The sequence below is a fragment of the Thunnus maccoyii genome, chromosome 2 (assembly GCF_910596095.1).
Source record: "Thunnus maccoyii chromosome 2, fThuMac1.1, whole genome shotgun sequence".
NCBI lineage: Eukaryota > Metazoa > Chordata > Actinopteri > Scombriformes > Scombridae > Thunnus > Thunnus maccoyii.
Genome location: NC_056534.1, coordinates 17,077,505 through 17,100,407, shown reverse-complemented (window position 1 = coordinate 17,100,407; position 22,903 = coordinate 17,077,505). Strand labels below are relative to the sequence as shown.

Below are 22,903 nucleotides of genomic sequence, written 5' to 3'. Positions count from 1 at the left end.
AGGTGTCACTGACTGGACACCTTCCATCGAGAAATAGTTTCCTGTGACACTTTCCAACCCTGAGAATAAACCATGTAAACAAACTCGTCTCACACTATCAAAATAGCCCGACGATGTGTAATGCAGAGAAAAGGGAACTCAACCGACTCGCTCCAGGACTGTGGCTGAAAATCCAATCTCCCAGCAATCCCAGCCAGAGCTCAGTGGAGTTGGGTTACCTGTCATGAAGCTACTGCATGTCTATTAACACTGACATGCCAGTGCTAAGGCAGCCAAGCTGGACTGCTGCTTTAGCAACATTTATGACACAAAAATGATGTAAAAAGTCGTGTAGGTCCCATCAAGACCTCCACACAGGTTCACATGTCTCTCTGTACATGTTATGCAACTGTACCCAGAGACCACATGCTTTAGCAACAATATTCTCAATATTTAACTGTGTAAATGATGCCTGACGTCCACTGGGAACATAAACTATTAATTTCAAGGAAAGTGACAAACACTCCTTTTTCACAGCAGACATTCTGACTTGTCACTGTAGCAAAAGTTCAGAATAGTATCAAGGTTTGTGCTCTTGAACTCAGGCTTTTCACAAGGTAGTGTCAGGTATATGTAGTCAAAAACAAACACAAACAAATAAAAGAGTAGAAGATGCTGTTGTGTGCTGACGATGGTCATTTGACTGAAATGTTCACTTTTTGCACATGAAATAAATTTGTTCTTTTGCATCTCAAGAGCCTCTTCTGCTCTTCAGTGTATGGGTAATCTTTTTACGAAATGTTCTTTTGCATCTCAAGAGCCTCCTCTACTCTTCAGTGTGCGGGTAATGTTTTTATGAAATGGGACTATGGTAGGAAAAGCACAGATGTATCTAATAACATTAACGATAGCTCTGTTCTATTCATGTCCCAATAAGACCACAATACCAGGAAGCTGAAATTGAACAATAATTTTATTATTTACCTCTGTGCTTTTGCTACTGAGTCAAAATGTCTTCCTTAACAAAAGCCTATTACATTTATTCTTAATCGTGTAATTGTAAATTATTTTTTCATCTATATCCAGTATATCCTTTGGCCCCTTTTTTTTTTTTTTAGATAATCCAAAGACTTTGCATTTCATCATTTAGTTTATCTGAATTACTCTAAATGAACAAATTTGAAGATACATGTATATTTGGAGAGACGAGAATAAGAATAACAACTAACTAACTAACCCTAACCTTAACCCTGTCCAGGCCAGAAAAACAATTTATTGATAAACAATAAAAAATAATTAAAAAAAAATGTGTGTGTATGTTTTCATTAAAGTTTAGGTACTGAATATCATATTAAGATACTGAATTGGCGCTTAAATAACAATTATATTTTCATGGTGATACACAGAAAAATAAAGGAAGAAGACATATCTTCAAATAAAGTTACTTATTTCTGCTTGAGTAACATTTAAGTCTTTTCACTCCACCAGTGTTTCACAATAAGTCAGACAATTAAATTGAACTAAACTGAACTGCAAACCTTATTTGTGCATTTGAATGCATCTTGAATTTTGAATGGATGGATAGTTTTAGTTATCTGCTTTTAATAGTGTGTATGCAAATGTTGAACAGATGAAAGCACATTCACACAAATTCACAGACACACTTTATCTGGTGTAATTAAAGTGTAGGTTCACAATTTTTCAAGTCTGTCTTAAAACAGCAACTTCAGGTTGAAATATATTTTTGCACAGATTGAGGACTAAGGATTTTGTCTTCTATAATTTACACTGGAAGCACATTAAAATGAGATCTTTTCATGGCCAGTTTGAACAGGATGAATGATTACAGTACGCAAAAACTGTTTCATGCATGGGAACTCACGGGAATATGCGTATAGTTTTAAGACAGACTTGAAAAAATGAACCTATCCTTTCATCAGGTTAGACGGGGGTTTGGGGAGGGCTGGGCTGCCACTCTGACTGAGCATGTGAAAAATGTATCAACTTACATGTATAATGAGATGTTTTCTTGGTCACCGATGCTCCACTACAAAGCTCATTGTTGTTCCATCAAAGGAAGGAGGGGCGATGATTCTTGGACCTTGTTGTGTTGTGATGCTGATAACTGGCTTCCTGTCAGTGCTCGCTGTACTTCCTCTGGCGCTCACATGTCCCAAACTCACAGGTAGCTGCAGTGGAGCCTCTCCTGTTGCGCTGTAATAAACGCTCTCGCCGCCTGTTGCGTTACCTTCATGCTTAGTGCTTCTGGCGTTTTTCACCTTTTCCCCACCTGCATCCTCAGAGTGACATGCTGACTGTGGCAACACCGCCTGAGCTGGCAGAGTCGGTGAGGGGATGAACCCTGGGTAGATCATGTATGTGGGGGCGTATGCTCCTGGGTTCAGTGCCACTGGGGACAAAGGGAGAGGCACAGGGGTGACAGGTGCTGCAGGTGAATGGGGCATGGGTACATCCACATAATGGCCTGTCTCGGGGTCAAACAGTCGCTTTGTGGTTGGCTGTATCGGAGTGTCCACCAGGTAATAATGTCCTGTAGTTGGGTCCAAAAGCATCTTGCGCTGTGATGTTGAAATTGTCTCTCCAGTTGAAGGTGTGGGTGACACAGTAGTGACAGTGGGAGAAAAACACAACACCTGCTGTGTTTGTGAGCCTGCTGTTGCTGCTGCTGCTGGGTGGTGGTACACGGTTGAAGCTGGGTACTCCATGATTAATGGAGACTTCTTGCTGTCACCTGTGTGTGTTTGGCTACTGTTTGAATTCGCCTCCTTGGAAACCGGCTCTCGATTCAGTAGTTTGATTTCATTCGTGTACCCCAGCCCGGGCATGGTTAAATAGTTCTCAGAGTCCAAGCTGCCCTGTGTGACTGTGGGATTAGTGGGGCTGATTTTGACCTTTCTCTGCTCCACCTGCCCGTGTTTCTGGGGCTCTATTTTCACTGACAGGGGAGCCACCGGTGTCTTGGAGCTTTTCATAGTCGCTGATGTTTGCAGCACAGAGCTTTGAGGAACAGGGTTACTAACTGAAGTTATGCATACACGTGCCTTATTACCATTGCCAAAATGAAGGACACTTTTGTTACTGAATGTTTTACTTTGCTGTGTTTTAAACGTGTCATCGTTATATGGAACGTGTATGATATTCAGAGACCTTTTAACTTCTTGTGATTTGCCTGTCTCTGTGGCATTTATCAAAGACTGAGGGATCCTGTCAGTGTGTGTGTCGGGCTCTGTTAGTCTCCCTGCTGTTGCCTCCAGCTCCTCTGCTCCCTGCTCCTCACGGGCAATAAGTGAAAGCACATGGCTGTCGGTGATGGGTTGTGGAGCTTGAGTTTTGCGCTTCCATTCATTTCTGTCAAAAACATAAAGCTGCTCCATTGTTTTTACTGCAGCTTTAAGTTTCTCTAACGCCGCCTGTTTTGGTATTTTAGGCTCATTTCTCCTTTCAGCTGTCTCACCTGAAAACTTTTCCTGCCTCTGTTTTGTCACTTTGCTGTCAGTATTCGTTTGAATTTCTGATTGGTCAGGATTTAGCTGCTTGGCTACAACAGTTGGCACCCTGTTAGTTGTGCAATGTGAAGGTGTATTTTCACTTTGAGGTGTTTCAGATGGGACATCTCCCTCTGTCTGTTTCTGTGATGCCTCGTTTATCTCTGGTTTGACATTTGTTTTTACAGAGTGGCATTTAATCACAATAGGAGATGGTAATGAATGCTTTACAGGCTCCTTTTTGGCCTTTTCATCAAGTTTATCCCCTGCTGCTGAAGGCCCAGTGGAACTATTATCCAAAGAAACAAAGCGATATGAACTTTTTACTAATTTACGCACATCTCTGACATGATATATTGGAGTTTGAAACTTGCATTTGGTGTCTCTTATGTCTCTAACAGTAAAGTTTGGGATCTTATCTGACGCAGACAAAATGTGACATTTGGTTTCACCTGCTGCTCTAAATGTGTTAACAGTGTTGTAACTTATTTTAGGCGTTAACAGGTTAGCAATATTCAGTGTGCACCCTTTATTTTCTTTCACACTTCTCAGGCATATTTTTATCTCAGGTGTTTTCCCACCCTGCTCGTTTTCTTCTTTGCCTACTATGTTTCCATTATTGCCCGTTTTGAACACTTTCTCACATTTCTGTGGGCCAGCAGGCATGCCTGTGGCAGGTGTATTTCTTGACAAGTCTTGTGTAAATTCCTTCTCCTTTGAAAGAAGCTGGCAGCTTGGAACAAAAAGGAGTTTTGTTAGCATGCTGCTGGTATCTAATTCATCCTTTGCAGTGGTTTCCTTTGTATCGCTTACAGCTGTGGAGACTTCAGCCTCCTTTACAAGATCTAGCTCATCCTCTTTCCATGAATTAAATGCACTACTTTGACTGTGGCTGAGCTGTGCTTTTGGAGGATCACAAGATTCCTTCTTCTCATATTGTCCCTTTTCTGAATCATCCGGCGCTTTGTTGCTTTTCTGCTCCTCTGCAGGCTCACAGGAACTAGCCCTGCTGCCCTCCAGATATTCATCATCAGCAGAATTCACAGTGAATCCTGAGCCTGATTCTGAGGTTTGCCTTTGCAAGCCTCTTCCCACACTCCTGTCTTTCATCGGGTATCTGTCGCAAACTTCGCCCCTCTCCATTTTGCGCTCCTGTTCAAATTGCATCTTTTTGGAAATCACATTTTTCAGTAGACTTGATGCAAAACTTGCTCTTTTCTGTGTATCCCCCGTGTTGTCTGTGTGATGATATTGCATCTTACACCCTGACCTGGCCAACACGGCCCCAGTAACCTCACTGGACCGTGCGTTCTTGGAGGACTTTGGACGCTTCGCTCCTTCAGGTGCAACATTACAGCGGAAATTCAGCGTGACTCCGCGCTGCTTTGGATGAACAGGATCTTTCAGTTCAATCTTTTTGCTAGATGATGAAGCTTGTTGAGAATTTGTTCTCTTATTCGCCGCGTACGTTTTAGTTTGTGATGCTTTCGAGCTGGCGATGGTCTTACCATGCCTCTTACTGTCCACAGTCTTATTCATTTCCAATGTTGCGCTGGAAGTCTTGTGCGCAATTACGCTTCGCTCTTTTCCCCGCGATATGTTTCCATAATTCCAGTCCACATAGGCTGACCACTTGTTTAGCCCATATTCCGACATAGAGGACTCACTGGAGGTGCTAAGATTAATGGCATCAAAGTATGGACATGCCAAGCTCCGGAAAGACTTGGCGGTTAAATTACGCACCTCTTTATCGGCGTCATCCAGCTCACTGATGGAGCTGGACGCTCCACTGGAATACTCATTAATATCTTTCCGCCTTAGTTTGGTTGCAAGGTGCTGACGGCCCGGAGCAGGGATGAAATACTGGGCTCTGTCGCACAAGGGCCCCGCTCTGGCGCCAGAGCTCACAAAGGAGAAGTGGCTCCCGTCTCCAAAGTGTTTTGTGTATCCACACGTGCTGTTGTCAAAGATATTGCCAGGTTCGTTCACTGCCCTGGAGGAGGTTTTTATTGATAAATGAATTTTCCCCGCACCGGCGTCTTCGCTTTCGTTTTTACATACGCTTTCATCTGAGCTGGCGCCTTTGTCCGAGTCACAAAGATCACTCTCCTCCTGCTCAGTGCTGACAACTGCTCCACCAAGATTAGACTGCAGTTTCGCTTGGCTCCTGCCCTCCAGTATCAAAGTCCCCTCCTGTGTTTCATCGCTTTCAAACGAGGCATAATCCACAAAGGAATAAACCAAGTTATCGTCTTCAAAATCCCAACAGGTCCCACGCCCCAGGTCGTAATCTACGTCGTGGTCGAGCTCGGTCAGCTGGATTTCGTGCGTTGTGATATAGTGAGATTCGTCTTCCAAGGTGTCGGAGCCGCAGTGGTCGGACAGCACCGCGCTGGCACCGTCATCCGACTCCGTTTTGCTGTTCAGATACATGTCCGTGTACTGGAGCTCATCACTCTCACTGCACACATGTTCACTGCAGTCACTCGCGTCGAGCTCGGCCTGCTGGCGCTGCTTCTCATTCTCTGAGTCCGGATCAGTGTTGGGAAGTTTGGTCAGAGTTTCCAAGAGAGACTCACCCGAAAGAGGGCCGCAGCCGGTGGCCCGCTTGTCCTCTGATTGCTCTTCAACAAAGTCCTCTGAAATGATTTTACCCTCCGTGCCATGCTCCCCCTGCCTCGCACTGTCGCATTTGATAACTGACAGCTGGTTTCCCTCGCCAGTGAAAGTGACTTTCACTGTTTTTGTGCCGTCCGGTTTCATGTCCAGATCCACATAGTTGGACTCGTCGCTTTTAGTCTCGGCGTGTCCCTTACTGTCCGTGTTGTCCTTATGCTTGTCCTCTCGGAGCAGCTTCCTGTGAAGTCCGGTGTCATCTCGGTAAGTGAGAGTTTCCTCCGCTGCTTCCATTTAGTCCGGTCTTACCGTCAGGTGGTCCTCGTTTACGATGTTATCCTGACACTGGACGGAAAACTCTGCAGGCTGGAGAGACGGGAGGACGGAGAGAGAGAGAGAGAGGAGGGAGAGTGAGTGAGAGAGGGAGGGAGAGAGAGGGAGGGAGGATATAGATATGGGGTGGGGGGGGGAGTCCCGAGGAAAATCCCATGATGATTTCTCTCTAATGTGAGTCTCAGTCTCTCCAAATTTTACAAAGTAAAAAAGTTTTTGTAACGCTGTGCTACAAGAAGCACGTGGTCCTATGAAACTAACCTCCAAAAAGTCGAGATTCAGCACCTTTCTTGGAAGAACAGCTCCTCTCCATGAGTCCAATAAAATGGCTTTTACACTCATAAGTAGTGGTGGATAGAAAGCTATAATATCCTCATTAAGTAGAATTAGCAGTTATTTTACTTAAAATGTTTAAATTTTACAATCTACTTGAGCAAACGTTAAAAAAGTGGTACAATTAAAATGTGATCAGAGCAAAAGTTACTCAATATTATCAATGTAAAAATGCAGAAAGTGCAGAATGTAAAACCAGATGATTGCTAATACTGACAATACTTAGCCTATACTCTTTCAGTGAAGATGTACTCAGACTAGAATTGAAATTATTAGTTGATCAGTCAATTAATCGATAGACAGACAATGAATCGGCAATTATTTGGATGGTCGATTAATCATTTTAGTCATTTTTTACGTAAAAATGTCAAACATTTCCTTGCTCTAGCTTCTTAAATGTGAATCTATTTTATAGCCTACTTTACTTTGTCATACATAGTGACCTGGATATGTTTGGGCTTTGGGAAATTGGCATTTTTCACTATTTTCTGACATTTAATAGATAAACCAACTAAACAATAAATCTTGAAAGTAAATTAATCAATAATGAAAATAACTGTTTGTTGCAGTCCAAATTCGGACCATTTATTAAGGTACAAGTATCAATACATTAATGTAAAAATACAAGTAAAAGTCCTGGATTCAAATAGTGCTATTAGCAACATTTACTATTGAAAGTAAACTTACTCACAAAAAGCCTCTGTGACTGATCAATCATTAAATATAACATTAATAGATTTCTAATACTAATGCATTTAACTGCTGGTTGAGGTGGAGATATAGTTTTAATTGCTGTATAAAGTTCGGTAGTTTGGTCTTCCCAACCAAGAGGTCTGGTACCTTTCTAAGGGTCACAAAATAAATCTGAGAGTTCGTGAGATGATTAATGGGGCCTCAAACTGTTATTTAAATAAAACCATCTGAGAAGTTTAGAGGGGAAATGTCAAAATACTCATAAACATCTGAAATGTAACAAGGAGCCCCAACCAGACACTTGTTTTGTAAGGGGTCACAGGCCAAAAAGGCTGGGATCCAGTAGTTTAATCTTTAACAATGCACTGTATTTTATAAACTTGTTATATACTGTATGTTTTAATGTAAAATCTTAATCTGAAAGTAATAACTGTCAGATAAATGTAGTGGAGTAAAAAGTGAAATATGTCCCTCAGAAATATAGTAGAGTAGAAGTTTAAAGTGGAAATGCCTAAGTACAAGTAACTCAAAATTGTACTTAACTATAGAACTTGAGTAAATTCTACCTCTGTACTCTGTAAGTACATTATTTGAAATGTGTGAAACTCTCCACAACTAGACAGCTGAAAAATATTGATGAAATAACGGCACATATGATATTGGCACTGATAATATTTGCGGATATGAGAATGCCATCAGTGCTCTGCCCTCTCATTGAAACAGCTGCCTACCCTTTATGGAGAAAAATACTCAACAGCAGCTGGTGACAGTCAGTGAAAAGAATTTACTATAAGTTCATCCATTCATCTGCAGATGTAGAATGAGAACGACTTTTCTGTCGAGAGTTAATTCCAACTTTGCACCCTGAACTGCTAATTCAAAGGCTGGACAATAGTAAATGGAGGTTATGTGTGTTTGATAATGATGTTTGCTCTTTCGCGCATAATAATGATCCAGTTATTAAAGCTATGCATGTCTAAGTGTTGAAGACACAAGTGTGGTTTCTGGACAGGGCCCCAGATTGGTGGTATGCAGCAGGGAGGGGCTGGGCCAACAGTTGCTCCATGTGGAGGGCACATTGATAGCAATATCAAGGACAAAGGCCACCAGTATAAAGCCTTTGTCACCCTCAAATCCCACTTTACCCTCTGTGTCATTAATGGGGTGTCGCCTCTTAGATATAAGCTGTTTTTGAAGTATTAATCCAAATGGTGAAGCCTGATATCTGCCATGTATGAGTGCCTCTACTGTCTTGCAAATACAAACAGAAGTAACTACTAAATGACATGACTCAAGCCTATAATTCCTATTGAATGACATAACAGTGCTTAAATACTATAAAAATCTTTCTTTCAGTTTGCAGTTAAACCTCTTAGTTGATTGTGGTAAAACAACTGAAAATAAACTTTAAAATGAAAATGAAACACCTCCATTACACTTCATACAACTGAATATATTGTCATATATCGTCTTTTCTAAAGGGCTGAGCTATTAAAGATTACATTTTCTCTATCTGTGCCCAAATGTGAACACACACAGGTTCAACTGACCTCCACAAAGATGATAAATTTAGGTAGCTATTTAAAATGGGGACACCGCTCACGCAAGCATGTTGAGATCAGTTTCTTACAGTGGCTACATTAAAACAGCAGGTGTTAAATCATGAGCACCATTAATCAACGCCATGAATAGTCCACGTGAAGACCTTTTCAACCCTCGCTCACACATCAGATGTTGATACAGAACAGGGTCGCCACTGAGAATTGATACACAATATGTACCTGCTCTAAAAATAACTGTTAGAGTGTGTGGCATGAGTCGAACAGTAACACAGCAAATCTTACAGTGTTAACAAGTGTTAATTTCACAGTGACAGATTTTCAGAGTTGACATGTGTTGGTCAGACAGTTGTATGTCTGCTCACAGAGCTGACAAGGGTCTATTCGAAAAGTGTTTGATTAACCCTGATAGCTGCATACAGTATACACACATATATTACATTATTATTACTATTATAAGTAAAAAGAAATCCTTACCTTGATGTATTACATTATACATACCATCATATATGTAATATATGTATGCAAAACCATTTTGGATTCCTGAAACTGGATTTCCACCATTAAATTACATCAAAATGATTACAGTTGTAATTAAATGTCAATTTAGTTTAGAGTATTGTTGATCATTTACTTAAGTAAAAGTAACAATACCACAGCATAGAAATACTCCATTACAAGTAAAAATGTAGGACATTACAAGTCCTGTATTACAAATATCACTTAAAAAATATATAAAAAAGTATAAAATTATTAGATACAAAAATTTACTTAAAGTATTTAAAGTAAAATTATGAAATTTTGGAACCCATTATGCAAAATGTCCTCACTCAGTGTTCTATTTATTATATATACTGTATACAGATATAAAGTGGCTGTAAAAAGTATTCACCACTCTTGGATTTGTCATGTTTTGTTTTAAAACATTGAATCAAAAAGGGTTTAATATGGATTTTTTTTTTTTACACTGATCAACAGAAAAAAATACTTGAATACTTGAATGTTATTTTAACATGAATGTTATTTTAACATGTTCAAAATAAAAATAAATAAACAATCTGAATGTAAAGATGAAAAGAGATGTCCACAAAGTGATCTAAATGAATTACAAATACAAAAAAAATATAAAATACATCATCTGTTTTACATGTAAAATATTGATCTGAAAAGTAACTAAAGCTGTCAAATAAATATAGGAGTAGAACATATAATATTTCCCTCTGAAATGTAGTAGAGTGGAAGTACAAGGTAGTGTAAAATGGAAATACTCATGTAAAGTAAAAGTACCTCAAAACTGTACTTAAGTACAGTACTTCAGTAAATGTCCTTAGTTGCTTTCCACCACTGTATTTAACTTATGTAACTGAGAGCAATTTGTAATCTCTGAGTTTGATAAGTTCAACATAAATATACATTTTATAATGACTAATATCCATGAATCATTTCTATGCATTTTTTTTCTTTTCAAACTCACTGACCTGTTGGTTGGTCAGTCATTACAAACTCTTGCAAACTCACACATTTACTATGCAACCAGAAATTGTTCAAACCCACAAAACTTAATTTTGAAATCTAGTAGAGATCTGAAAGTTTCTAAAGATACCAAATATGTTCAATAAAATGTTGATGAATATGTTGGTAAAAATACCAAATTTCTAGGTATGTAAAATATTTACATACAATGTAACATTGCAGCCACAAAAGTCATTAATTGAGATATATATATATATATATATATATATATATATGGTCTTTAATTTAAAATAATAAATTATAGTTTAAAACTGACAACAGTAAAACAGTAAACAGTAAAAACAGAAGTTATTACACTTACTACAGTACAAAATACACAAAATATATGAACAAGTCTTTCAGTCAGTGTAAACGTATAACTTCGATTAGAGCTCAACCAAGCTGTTTAAGAATATATCTGATATTGTCAAAGATTTTTCAAACCTTAAGGCCACTTAAGTGGAAATTTTTTTTGTCAATTAAAATTAATTTTTACTGTATCGCTGTATAATGAAGAGAAAAAAACCCAAACAGTTTGAGATGTGAGAATTTGCCCAGAAGTTGAATGTAGATTAGCAGACTGGTTCATTGTAAGCAGCATACAGTACCTGTATAATATATTGATGTTTCTTGGGAGATCGTGCCATCTAGCATCCACCGGAGTTTCTTGATACCGACTGCTGAGCCTCATACAGCTCCTGAGTGGGAACTGGAGAAGTTTGAACGCTTGAACACCTGCTGTGGAGCAGTCACCAGCAGCCAGACGCTGCTCTTCTCCAGGTTACCCTCCTCCCACCCCAAACCCTCAAGGCTTCATGGTTCAAAGGGTAAAAGGTCGTCTTTGGATTTGAAAGTGTATATGAGCTAGTTTAGTGGATGTTAGGGATTAGAGCGTTACCCTAAACCTCTGATAATGACAATTCACTTAAGGAGGATAAATGATCTCTGTGAGTATTTAGGTCACTTTTACTGACCTCCTGGTGAAAGGTTCAGCAGGTTTATCAAGTTTTAAATATCACAGATGTGAAGATGCAATACATTCATAGCAAAATGCAGCAGAAACATTTGTTTACAAGTTTGAGGAGAACCTGCCATATTGTTTCATGTTAAGTAAAATCATTTTTATGTATACATGCAATGGGAATCATGTGAGGCTTGTTGGAAGATATGTATAGCTCAGTTATGGAATTGATTACTTGATATGGAAGAAAGCAAGCTGACAAGACAGATATTTACTTGGGATAAACAAATAATTGGTTCTTGGTTAAAAGATGTGCACATTGTTCTACAACTCTGGTTTGATGATATGCAATAAAAGCTCAACATTTGTTCAGAGAATCTGTGTTTGCTCAGAGTATAAAGGGCATTTGGCTGATGCTATGTGGACTACAATGAAACTGTGTGTATTTAGGATGTTAAAAAAAATTAATATGAGAATGACGTAGATAATTTGTATTTCTGTCTCTATGTGCTCAGCTGAGATCTGGTATTTTACCAATTATATAGTCCAAAATAAATCTAAAAATTTCAAATGTGTCTCAAAGAGCTTTGAAATCTGCACAACATTTACACCCATCTGACCTTAAACCTCTGAGTATGTTTGATTTGTTCCAGCTGTCAAAAGTGTGAAAAGTTATGTTTGAATTTCAAACTGTCACATGTGAGTTTGCAGTAGAGAGTCACTGTAAAACTTTATGGCTCGTAAATCTTTCAGTTGTGCTTTTTAGATCATTAATAAGCCATTCACAATTTTTGGGTTGTGAAAAATCTTACAGTCCTCCAGCATGACTGTCTTTTTTTTAAATCTAGCTCCTATATTTAACAAAAAACAAAACAAAAAAACAAACAAACAAAAAAAAAACAACTCCAGTGGACCATTCAACCACTAACTCTACAACCTATTCACATTTTACCTACAAAATTGTCAGCTTATTGGAAAGTAAAAAACAAAACAAAACATGTATTTATGAATGCATTACAAATATCTATGGCTGCAGTACTGCCAAATAGAAACGATTAACACTATAAAAAGGGATTTTCACAACCCTGCAATCCAAATGTTTTTCTTATTAATAGCTTATGACTGATCTATAAATCATCAGTAAATTATTTATTAACTATTAATTACACCATTTTCTACAAAGTGTGCCTTATTAGAAATGGTTTAAATTTTCTTCATAAGAGTTAAAAGTGCAGCATTTCAGTGTCATTCATCATACAATCATTGAAAGGCGACAAAACATCTTCACATGTTGCTTTAATAGAATATAATTGAGTTACTATTTATTGATTAGCATTGGATAGAATCACCACATACAAGCTTCCTAAATTTAAGTGTACGGGTTGTCTGCCTATTCACTTACTAAATTATTCTTTGCCTCTTTAGAATATTTCATGCTTTCCAGTAATGTTATGCTCAGAGATACTTTAGGATGAGTTTAGTTTGCTTAGTGTAAATATACAAGTGATCTTACAATTATTATATATTCGATTACTGGGAGCTTTGTTTTATTACACATGAACAAGAAGAACAAAAGAAGCTTCTGACATTTTTTTTCTACTAAAAACATTAAATGTATTAATTCTGCAAAAATAAGTGACTCTTTTTGTAGGTTTACTCCACAGTTTTCAGTGTCTCAACTTTTTTTTTTTCAGTGTCTCTTGTTTTTATTTTGGACATCACCATTTGCAGAGGCAGCCCATCACTGTCAGATGTTGCATTTTGAGTTGGTGTGAATAACCAAAAGTAAACAAATCACTTTTTTTATTGTGTTCATAAAGTGGTGCAGACATCCAAGACATGAGCAAAATGTACTAATATGACATTCACTGTCAGAGGTCAGGAGTGACAGACATCTCTTCAATGTTTATGAAAAGACTTAACAGCATTTTACAGAAAACAAGTGTAATTTTTTTTCCATGCAGGTATTTCCTGATCCTTAATTTCATCTTGATGTTTGTCTAGAAAGAAATAGCAAAGAGATGTTTTCTGTGGCATCATCTGGTTTCAGCTTGCACGTGTCGTGAGTGTTTCAGGGATACTCTAGCCTAAAAACAGCAATGCTAGATGCAGAGCTGTCATGAATTATGCCAGCAATGGCAGACATGTACGGTTGCTCCCTTCTGGCAATGGGTATTTGGTTTCACTCATGCTCATAGACTACTGGTCCTCCAGCAAAGGTCAGCACCTTGTTAGGGCCTGCTGGGACAACTAATAACCCTATTGTTTGTATAATGTGTCTTTCTATGAATGTGATATATGTTGCATTTAAAGCAGAGTAAATAAGTTCATTTCATAGATTTAAGTGCATGATTGTGATTTGGAAATGGAAAGAATGAAGTGAAACAAAGTGTAACTGTGAAAGCTGTTAACCAGACTGGAAACCTGACTTACAGGATGTGACCAATATAACACAGATGGGATTATTTAACAGACAAATGATGATGGTTTAGATAAAATACAGATAATTTCAGCTACTTCGGGGCTCAGTTCAAGCGTGAGAGCTGTTAGCGCTTCAATTTTCCTCAAGCACTAAAACTCAAGTTTCTCCGGTGTTTATGTGGGAAAAACATGAAAAACAAAATCATCTGCCAAATAAATGTAAAATGTATCATCAGCCATTTTTATTAAAAAATAATCACACAACCTGATGCCGGAACTGAGGGATCCTGCTGTCTTCATAATCTGTTTCTATGTTTTTAGTTTTCAGTACTTTATTATTAATTCAGTTTTTTAATACTTCATCATCACTTTACTAGATTACTAAACTGTAATTTTAATTTAATTTAATTGCTGGTGTCATAACTCCCACAATGCATCATGTATTTACAGTTGTAGATATAATAGTGCAAATTCTAATGGTAAAATTGAAAATAATTATAAAAATACAGTAGAATACAAAAGTGAAAGAAAGAAGTGATTATATATTATAGACTATATATAGCACATATATTTAATTAGAGAAGAAGTTAATGTATGTTTGTGTAGTTTTGAAAGAAAGGAACAAAAGGGGCAATAACAAATTTTAAGGTGATCTAATGTCTCAAGATATAATGCTCCCAAATTACATCTTTTAAAGCCTCCATGTGAAGGATTTGCTAATACAGGACTCTGGATCTGAGCAAGGTGACATGAGACTAAAATCAAAACACTGCATGTTTTGCACCTATTTTCTCAGCATTTTCTCATTTTTCTTCAAAAGTTAGAAAATTAGTTCTGAGAGAGCATTTCCCTACAAACAAAAATATTTTTTTAAATTATTTAATAATTATTTAATTTTTTTCTAAAAAAAATTAGAAAATTAGTTTTGATTATTTATCTACAATCAAATCTTTATAATAATTTTAAATTATTTAATTATTTCCAATTTTTCAATAAGAATTAGAAATAGAGTTGACTATCTTTCTACAAACAAAACTTAATAATAAATTTTAATTATTTGATAATTTAACAATGAACAATTTTTCTATTAGAAGAAGAGTTTTGAACATTTTTTCTACAAACAAAACTTAATAATAATTTGAATGATGGTATAATCACATAAAAACATTCATGTGAAAATGTGAACAGAAAATGTTCTCGAGTTCTCAGAGCAGTAAAATGACCTGCTGTGTTGAAAGACTGTGGAGTTTCTTTATCAGGAGCTTCCCTCTAGTGGTTTATTCATGTAAAGACATGCACATGGTGCTCTTGTTTGATCCAGTATTTGAATGCAGAGATTTGATTTCTATTTCTTAATAGAAAATCAAAATATCAATAACATCTATCCCAACTAAACTGAAGTGAACAGCAGTCATGTGACTGTAGCCTGGAGATGTTTATGATACATGTAAAAGAGAGATAATACACTGTATGACCTGCAGTCTGTTTGCTGTGTTACTTGTTAGTGTATTTTCTTCTTTATGTGTTAATGAAGTCAAAGTGTGCTGGTGTGCAGATGTGTCACGTGATAAACTCGCATTACTAAAACGTGCTGCTAACACATTTTAACGCGCTCCGTGGTACTGAACTAAACACTTTTGGGGGCATTTGAGTGTTGATTTCCTCCCCTTGAATAACACTTTACAATTACCTTTTGTCACATTAATTCAAATAATTCCTTAATACCTATAACTCTAATTTTAGTGTATTTTCCCCTTAACAAATTACCATTGTGATTACTGGCCAGATGACGTTTTTTTTTTTTTTTTTTTTGCCCTGTCCGAAACTGAAGCAGCCTTCCGGGACGCAGATGCAGCAGTATCAGCCTGTGTCAGGGCTTTTCACTAGTGCTGCACTTTGATGTCGCCCAGGCGCATAAAAGCTGCTGCTGCTAGCACCGACCTCAGTCTCATTTATTACTGATATTATTATCATTAATGCTCAAGAGGCAACATGACGTCTACTAAGCGGTGGCTGCTGGTCGGTTTTGCGCTACTGTGCATTTATGGAGCAGCTGAATCTAAAAGGAATTTCAAATGTCCTTCAGGATGCTCCTGCTCCAAGGAGACAATCATCTGCGTCGGCACCTCACAGATCCCACGGACTATACCGGCTGAGTTTAACTCGCTGTAAGTAACAAATTGTCTTTCTTTAGCCTATAACAAGAGAAGGATTATCTCCTCGAGGACAATCAATACTGCATTCAATGAGGCAATTTGTTATTCTGAGCTTCCCTGCAGGGTTGGCACTTGATGTGTCTGGTACAGAGTGTTAAAACGCCCCAATCCGACTTTGACTTTGTTTTTTGTTTTTTTTGTTTTTCCAACAGGAGCATAGTGAATGGATCCATTGCTGAAATCACAGAGGGAATGTTTGCACTTATGCCTTCTCTTCAGTTGTTGTAAGTGCTTCTATTGATTATTGACATTTAAAGGAGCTTAGTTGTACAGACAATGCAGCATACACAAGACTAAATGTAGTATCAACAAAGCAAACATTTTCTGTCTATTGTGTTCACCTGGAGTCAGAAAAGAAGCAAAAGTGACAAAGTGACAGTTTTGATTTTCACTTCACTGATTTGTCTTGTTTTCTTTTAATTTAACAGGCTTCTAAATGCAAATTCTTTGACCACAATCAAAGATGATGCTTTCTCTGGCCTTCCACATCTAGAATATTTGTAAGTATTATTCAACAAACCCACTGCTTCCTCAGTGTAACATATTACATTAAATAATGATTTTAAATACAATTTGGCATGAGTATGATCACAGTTAACTTGAACATACCACATAAGCACAATTGGAGGACTGTATTACATAATGCTGTAAATACAACTGCAGATCCCCCAGTTTACTCATCCCAATCTCCAAATACCCCCCTATCAAACATCTATAATAATATATTATATAATACATAATATATTAAATAATTTCATATTCTCTGCCTGTCCACACTGACACACTTCTACTATTATGTCATTTGCTGAACAGATTCATTGAAGGAAACAAAATTGAAACCATCACCAAAAATGCCTTACGTGGTCTGCGAGATTTGACTCATCTGTAAGTGTCTCTCTCTACAAATCAGAAAAGAGTTCCACTTCAGACTTACTGTATGCAGCATATCTTACTATTACAATGAAAAAGCTGATGTTAGAACTCAAACAAAAGACTTGCAAATGACAAAAATGTGCATTTTTCTCTTGTCTCCCTGTGGCTTTGGTTTAGTTCACTTGCCAATAACAAGATGAGATTTCTGCCAAGAGATCTCTTTTTTGACTTGGATTCATTGCTGGAACTGTGAGTAAGCACTTGTGGTGTCAGCAGTGTGTGTGTGTGTGTGTGTGTGTGTGTGTGTGTGTGTGTGTGTATGTGCGTGCATTTTTGTTACCTCATTGAGACCATTCCCGGTATAAACACTGGCCTTGTTGGGACCAGTAGTCCTCATGGGGACCAAAGCCTGGTCCTAATGAGGCAAAATGTCCTTTCTTAGGGGTAAGGTGTGAATTGAGGTTAGGTTAAGGTTAGAGTTAGGCATGAATTGGTTATGGTTAAGCTAAGGGCGTTTGTGTTAGGTTGTCCACAATGAATGGAAGTCAGTGCAATGTCCTAACAAGGATAGCTGCACAAACTTGTGTGTGTGTGTCACTGTGTGTGTGTTCTCTTTTATTTCACACTGTGTTCCAAAGTGAAGCTGACTCAGTCTGTGCTTTGTGTTTGGCAGCATTAAATCCCACAAAAATGATACGGACGGTGCAAATATTAAGTCTGTCTCTCTCTCCTCCTCAATTGCAGTGCATCATTGCTGACTTTTCATGTTTTAACACGTTAAAATTGTGAAAGAATCAAACAAGCTATAGTGTCTGTTCAGAAACTTTTGTAATACCTGTGTTTATGAAACCTTTTTAAAAACCTGGTAGATCAAATTTGCCTGATCATGAAGCTAAAACTGCCTCTGCAAAGTTCAATCTTGAAGATATAAGATATTGTAATGCATTTATAACTACCAGGCCATCAGTAGTTTTGTTACCTATTGCACATTATGTAAAGTGTATTGAGTCTTTGTAGCTTCTCAACTTTCTCAACTCTTTCCTCTTATCAATATAAAATATACTGAATCTTAATATTTCTGCCAGTCAATGCTGATTTTTTAGAATTTGTTGATTCCTCTTGTCATACATCAGGGATCTGCGAGGCAACGTTTTCCAGTGCAGTTGCGAGAACAAGTGGCTGATGACATGGCTGAAAAACACAAACGCCACAGTGTCAGATGTCTTCTGTGCAGGCCCCAGTGACATGAAGGGCAAGCGGCTCAATGACCTTCCTATTCCACCGGGCGAGTGCATCTCTACAGGTAAAGTGATGAGTGCATTATCATAAGCATTTATGAATACGTACAGGCTCAGCTAAAGATGTAATGTATAAAAAGAAATGGAAAAAAGAAAGGGAGAAAGAAATCAATAAAACTGTTCAATAATTCAACAGGACACAACCGTGCACTATTCTGTACTTAAAAACAAATAGACTCCCAGCAGCATGCAGCATGTATGCACACAAACACACTAGCATCAATGCACACATGTCCTCATATAATCAAAAACATAAACAAATATGAAAATAAAAAAAAAGTCTATTTTCTATATTTTCGAAGCTGCACAAATCACCGGTTGGTTCACTCTCACTGCTCTCATAGCGTTGTTTTCGGCTGCAGCAGGCAGCTATTTTCAGCAAAAAAGCACTGTTAAACCCACTGTGCACAAACTGTCCAGCACCAAATGGCGGAGAGACAAAATTAGCAACCAGCTGGTGAGCATAGTGCATCAGAGACATTAAGCATGTAAATGGAGCATTTAGTATCAGGAGTTGGTGGAGGCCAAAACAAATAGGAGAGTGACTTTTGCACTTACATCCATCAAGGGGCCAGAAACATGACTCCAAATGAATGGTTATGTTGTTTCTCATCTGCAGGGTGTGTAAACACACTTATAATAAAGTTGCCCATTAGAAGGTGATAAGATGTCAATGTTGTGTTTTGTGCTTGTTGTCCTGCCCCAAAGTGACCAAAAACCAAAAACTCAGTTAATGTAGGTTAAAATAAGTCTTAACTATAATATTGTGGTTAAGTTGTTATATATTGTACATGTAAATTGATTTTCATACACAATCCATCCATTTATATGCCTAATGTCTCTATGTTGTTAAACTATTAGTTATCAAAAATATTTTTTTCAGTACTTTCAGCTGTTTTGTTTAAAAAAAGGACATCCATAGAAAATATATTACAGCATATGTTTTTAAATGTTATTGTCACAAAAATCACATTAATTTCATTTTTGTGCTTGTCTTGTAGTCTTTGGCAGAATTGGTAGGATAAAAAAGTGATTTAAGCGGTGAGGATCTAAATGTTAACTCTCTCACTTTTTTCTGCATCTCACAGACTTTGTGCGTCATCAGTCTATTCCCATTCAGTCCATGTCAGCGGACATCTTCTCCTTTAAAGAGGACATCTATGTGGCCATGGCAGCACCCAACTCCAACAGCTGTGTGGTCATGGAGTGGGATCACATTGAAATGAATTTCAGAAAATTTGATAATATAACAGGTTTGAAATATTTTTTTAAGGATAAGTCTGTGATATTCTTATTGTCAACAAATCCCATGAAAAGACCCGAACCAACTACTAGTATTATCTCTGTAGCCAAAGCCTGATATATCTTATTCCTCGGTGCCACAGAGCTCAATTGTTGTTCAGAAACAACAACAATCACATCAGTAAGCCACACTGTTGCACAGGGTGACATGCTCCGTCAATACAATGAACAAGAGCATTGTAGTTTATTTTGAGTCAATCCCACAAACACCGTCCTGCTGCTGGAAGTACTCAGTATAGAGCACCATCAGCAGCAGAAACAAATACACTATTCACTCGTGTGAGTAACTGCTAACCTTGTTAAACTACAGTTTGATTTGCACTTTTTGAAAAATGTAATCATCTGTTTGTGACCTGTTTTTAAAGATTTCCACATTTAGACAGATCAATACATTGACAGTTTTAGACTTTTCAAAGGATATATTGACAATAAAAATTTTGAGTATTGTCATAATAAAGTTAAATTTGTAACCAGCCTTTTTTTGTTTACATAACTAATGAAATTATTGTTTTAGTGTCAGTTATTGATCCACTAAAAGGATAAAGCGATTTTCTATAATTTTCTTATTGTCAACAAATCTCATGTGCAGAGCCAAATCAACAATGAATTGACCAATGAACAACCAATCCAACAGTGTTGCTCATTGGTGTGTTACAGTACAGATCAGTTCATCGTTAGTTTGGCTCTGGACATGAGATTTGTTGACAATAAGAAATTATAGAAAATCACCAGCCCTTTCCTTTAAATGTAATTTTCCATGTTTTATTACCACTGACAACTTTTTTTCTTCACAGGGAAGTCTGTTGTTGGGTGCAGGTCAGTTCTGGTTGAAAACCATGTCTTGATAATTGTTACCCAGCTATTTGGTGGTTCCCACATTTACAAGTTTGACGATCAACAAAACAAGTTCACAAAATTTCAAACTATTGAGGTCTTCAACATCTCAAAGCCAAATGACATTGAGGTGTTCCAAATGGACGGTGGGTGGTACTTTATGATTGTGGACAGCTCCAAAGCAGGCCTGTCTACTCTGTACAAGTGGAACGACCAACCTGACCACAACGAAACTGGTTTCTTTTCATATCAGTTTCTCCACGAATGGTTCCGCGATACAGATGCTGAGTTTGTCGAGGAAGATGGGAAGTCCTACATTATTTTAGCCAGTCGCTCTCAGTCACCTGTCATCTACCTCTGGAACAAGAGCACCCAGAAGTTCATACTTCATGGGGAAATCCCAAATGCTGATGACGTGGTGGCAGTGAAAGCTTTCCGGTTAGAAGATGAGCTGTATCTAGCTTTGACCTGCTACATTGGTGACTCCAAAGTCCTCAGGTGGACCAATAAGCAGTTCACTGAGGTGCAACCTCTGCCCTCTCGAGGAGCAATGATCCTCCAGCCTTTCACCTTTACAGACAGACACTACCTTGCCCTCGGCAGCGATTACTCTTTCACACAAATCTACCTCTGGGATGTGGAGACCAAAACCTTTCACAAGTTCAAGGACATTTATGTGCAGTCGCCACGGTCATTTACTGCGATGACCACTGACAGGAGGAATTTCATCTTCTCATCCAGCTTTAAGGGCAAATCAATGGTTTTTGAGCATATTATTGTAGATTTAAGCTTGTAATTCTAAGCAAAATAACCACTAATAACATTATGTGTTGGTCTCCCAATACTGATATTGTGTGTACGCTACAAAGGAGTCTCAAATGCTGTATGGCTTCCTTATGCAACTAGATTCATCTTTCCTGGTTTGAGACATTTTTGTCTGGCAAGTTTCTGCAACTCATATGCATATTTAGCAGCTGTTGAGGTACGATTAATGATTGACCAGAAGGCTGATAGAAATGTAAAGCAATGTCAACTTTTGAAGTGTAAACAGCATGAACAGAATGGCATGCTAGATATTATCTAAAATGGTGTCTTTTACCATAATTCTATCAAGTAAACAATGGCTGAGCCAAAGGGTGGCAATGGTCCCATAAACTACAGCATGGCATTAGATTTTTGCCCATGGTAGTGAGTTAGAAGATTATTCTGGAAGAGTTGATGTGAACTGTGATCTCTGCTCTGAAAGTTGGAAATAAATATTCAAGTAGTTTGTTTATAACAGTTTCACATTAAAATTGTTGGCTCAACATTAGAAAAACAGGCAGCCTAGCCATTGTTAGCCAGGCTATTGGCGGTCAGTAGTTAACATAAACCCACTGACCACTGACACAGGTAGACTTCTATTTATTAGAGGGTATGTTCACTTTTTTAAAAGAAGGGCTGTCAACAGTCAGGATGAACAGGGGGAATGATTACACCAAGCAAAAACTGTTTCAAAGTGCATATTGTTTTAAGACAGACTTTTAAAAAATCCTTTAAGGTTTACATACAATTTAAAGCCCATTACATATGATTTTAATGGTGTTCTTGTAAACCTGATGATCATTCAGCAGAAACCTGAAATAGTGATTCTGTCACTCTACTGGGAACAAAACTGAACCAGACACTGATCTCTGTGACTGAAGTTACCCTAAAGCATAACTCTACTTGATGTTGTTTTCTTGGCAATTTTGTCTGTCTGAGCAGCCAATTATAGTAGGAAGTCCGATGCCATCTCATCCCAGTAACTGTCATGACTGCTGATTTCTAATGTGCACGACGCTGAGGTTTTCTTAATCACCAAAAACAAAGCAGAATGTATTCGCTAGATATCACAAGCTTAAGACTAACTGCACAACATTTATAGCAAGCTACTGTATGAAGAGAGTGCCTGATTAATAGCAAAACAAAATATCATATAATTTATTCCTAATACCTATGCAAAATGTATAATACTAAGTGTTGCTCTGAATTGCAATTACAAGGTAAATTGTGTCCTGCTGTTTGACTTGAAATGCTTTCTGGGAGACACAAATGTTTGACCTTCTCTTTAATGATCTTTTGATATTTTTCATGTATTGTACAGATTTAATTACAGTCCATTTGATTTAGAGCAGAAATCTTTTTCACATGCATAATAATGGTGTGTAAATTAGGCCACAGTCTTTAAATACATTAAGGCCTGTGTTAATCTTTGAAATTAATTAAATGAAAACCACAAAATGCTAAGAAGATCTATTAGCAATATGTTTTGTTAGCATTTTGAGATTTCTTGAAAAAGCTAAATTAAATACAATTTAATTTAATTTAATTTTTTCCACTTTACTGATTAAAAACTGATCTTTTACACACCTTCACATCTACAATCTGAAGTCTTATGTAAGAATGAGAATGAAAATGCATTAAAGAACATTTAACCATATGAATG

The 22,903-nt window shown here is 37.6% G+C and overlaps 2 protein-coding genes across 3 annotated transcripts in view; one reads left to right on the top strand and one right to left on the bottom strand.

Annotated features, from left to right (window-relative positions):
* LOC121911951 (uncharacterized protein C4orf54-like) overlaps positions 1-6,474 on the bottom strand; it is an 11,834-nt gene extending 5,360 nt beyond the window's left edge. Inside the window, exon 1 of the mRNA XM_042433934.1 lies at positions 1,989-6,474. Within this exon, the coding sequence (XP_042289868.1) occupies positions 2,013-6,395 (4,383 nt within the window). The 5' untranslated portion in view covers positions 6,396-6,474 and the 3' untranslated portion in view covers positions 1,989-2,012. The remainder of the gene's footprint in view (positions 1-1,988) is intronic.
* Positions 6,326-22,903, top strand: LOC121911970 (leucine-rich repeat LGI family member 2-like). Of its 2 annotated transcripts, XM_042433974.1 has the most exons (9): positions 6,326-6,365; positions 16,000-16,081; positions 16,282-16,353; positions 16,558-16,629; positions 16,943-17,014; positions 17,180-17,251; positions 18,136-18,305; positions 19,389-19,553; positions 20,397-22,903. In XM_042433974.1, exons 3-9 carry the CDS (start codon positions 16,322-16,324, stop codon positions 21,230-21,232), a joined length of 1,419 nt encoding a protein of 472 aa, XP_042289908.1. In that variant the 5' UTR covers positions 6,326-6,365; positions 16,000-16,081; positions 16,282-16,321; the 3' UTR covers positions 21,233-22,903. The 2 variants fall into 2 exon arrangements, with proteins under 2 accessions (XP_042289908.1, XP_042289900.1); XM_042433966.1 differs by lacking the exon at positions 6,326-6,365 and having other exon boundaries at positions 15,759-16,081.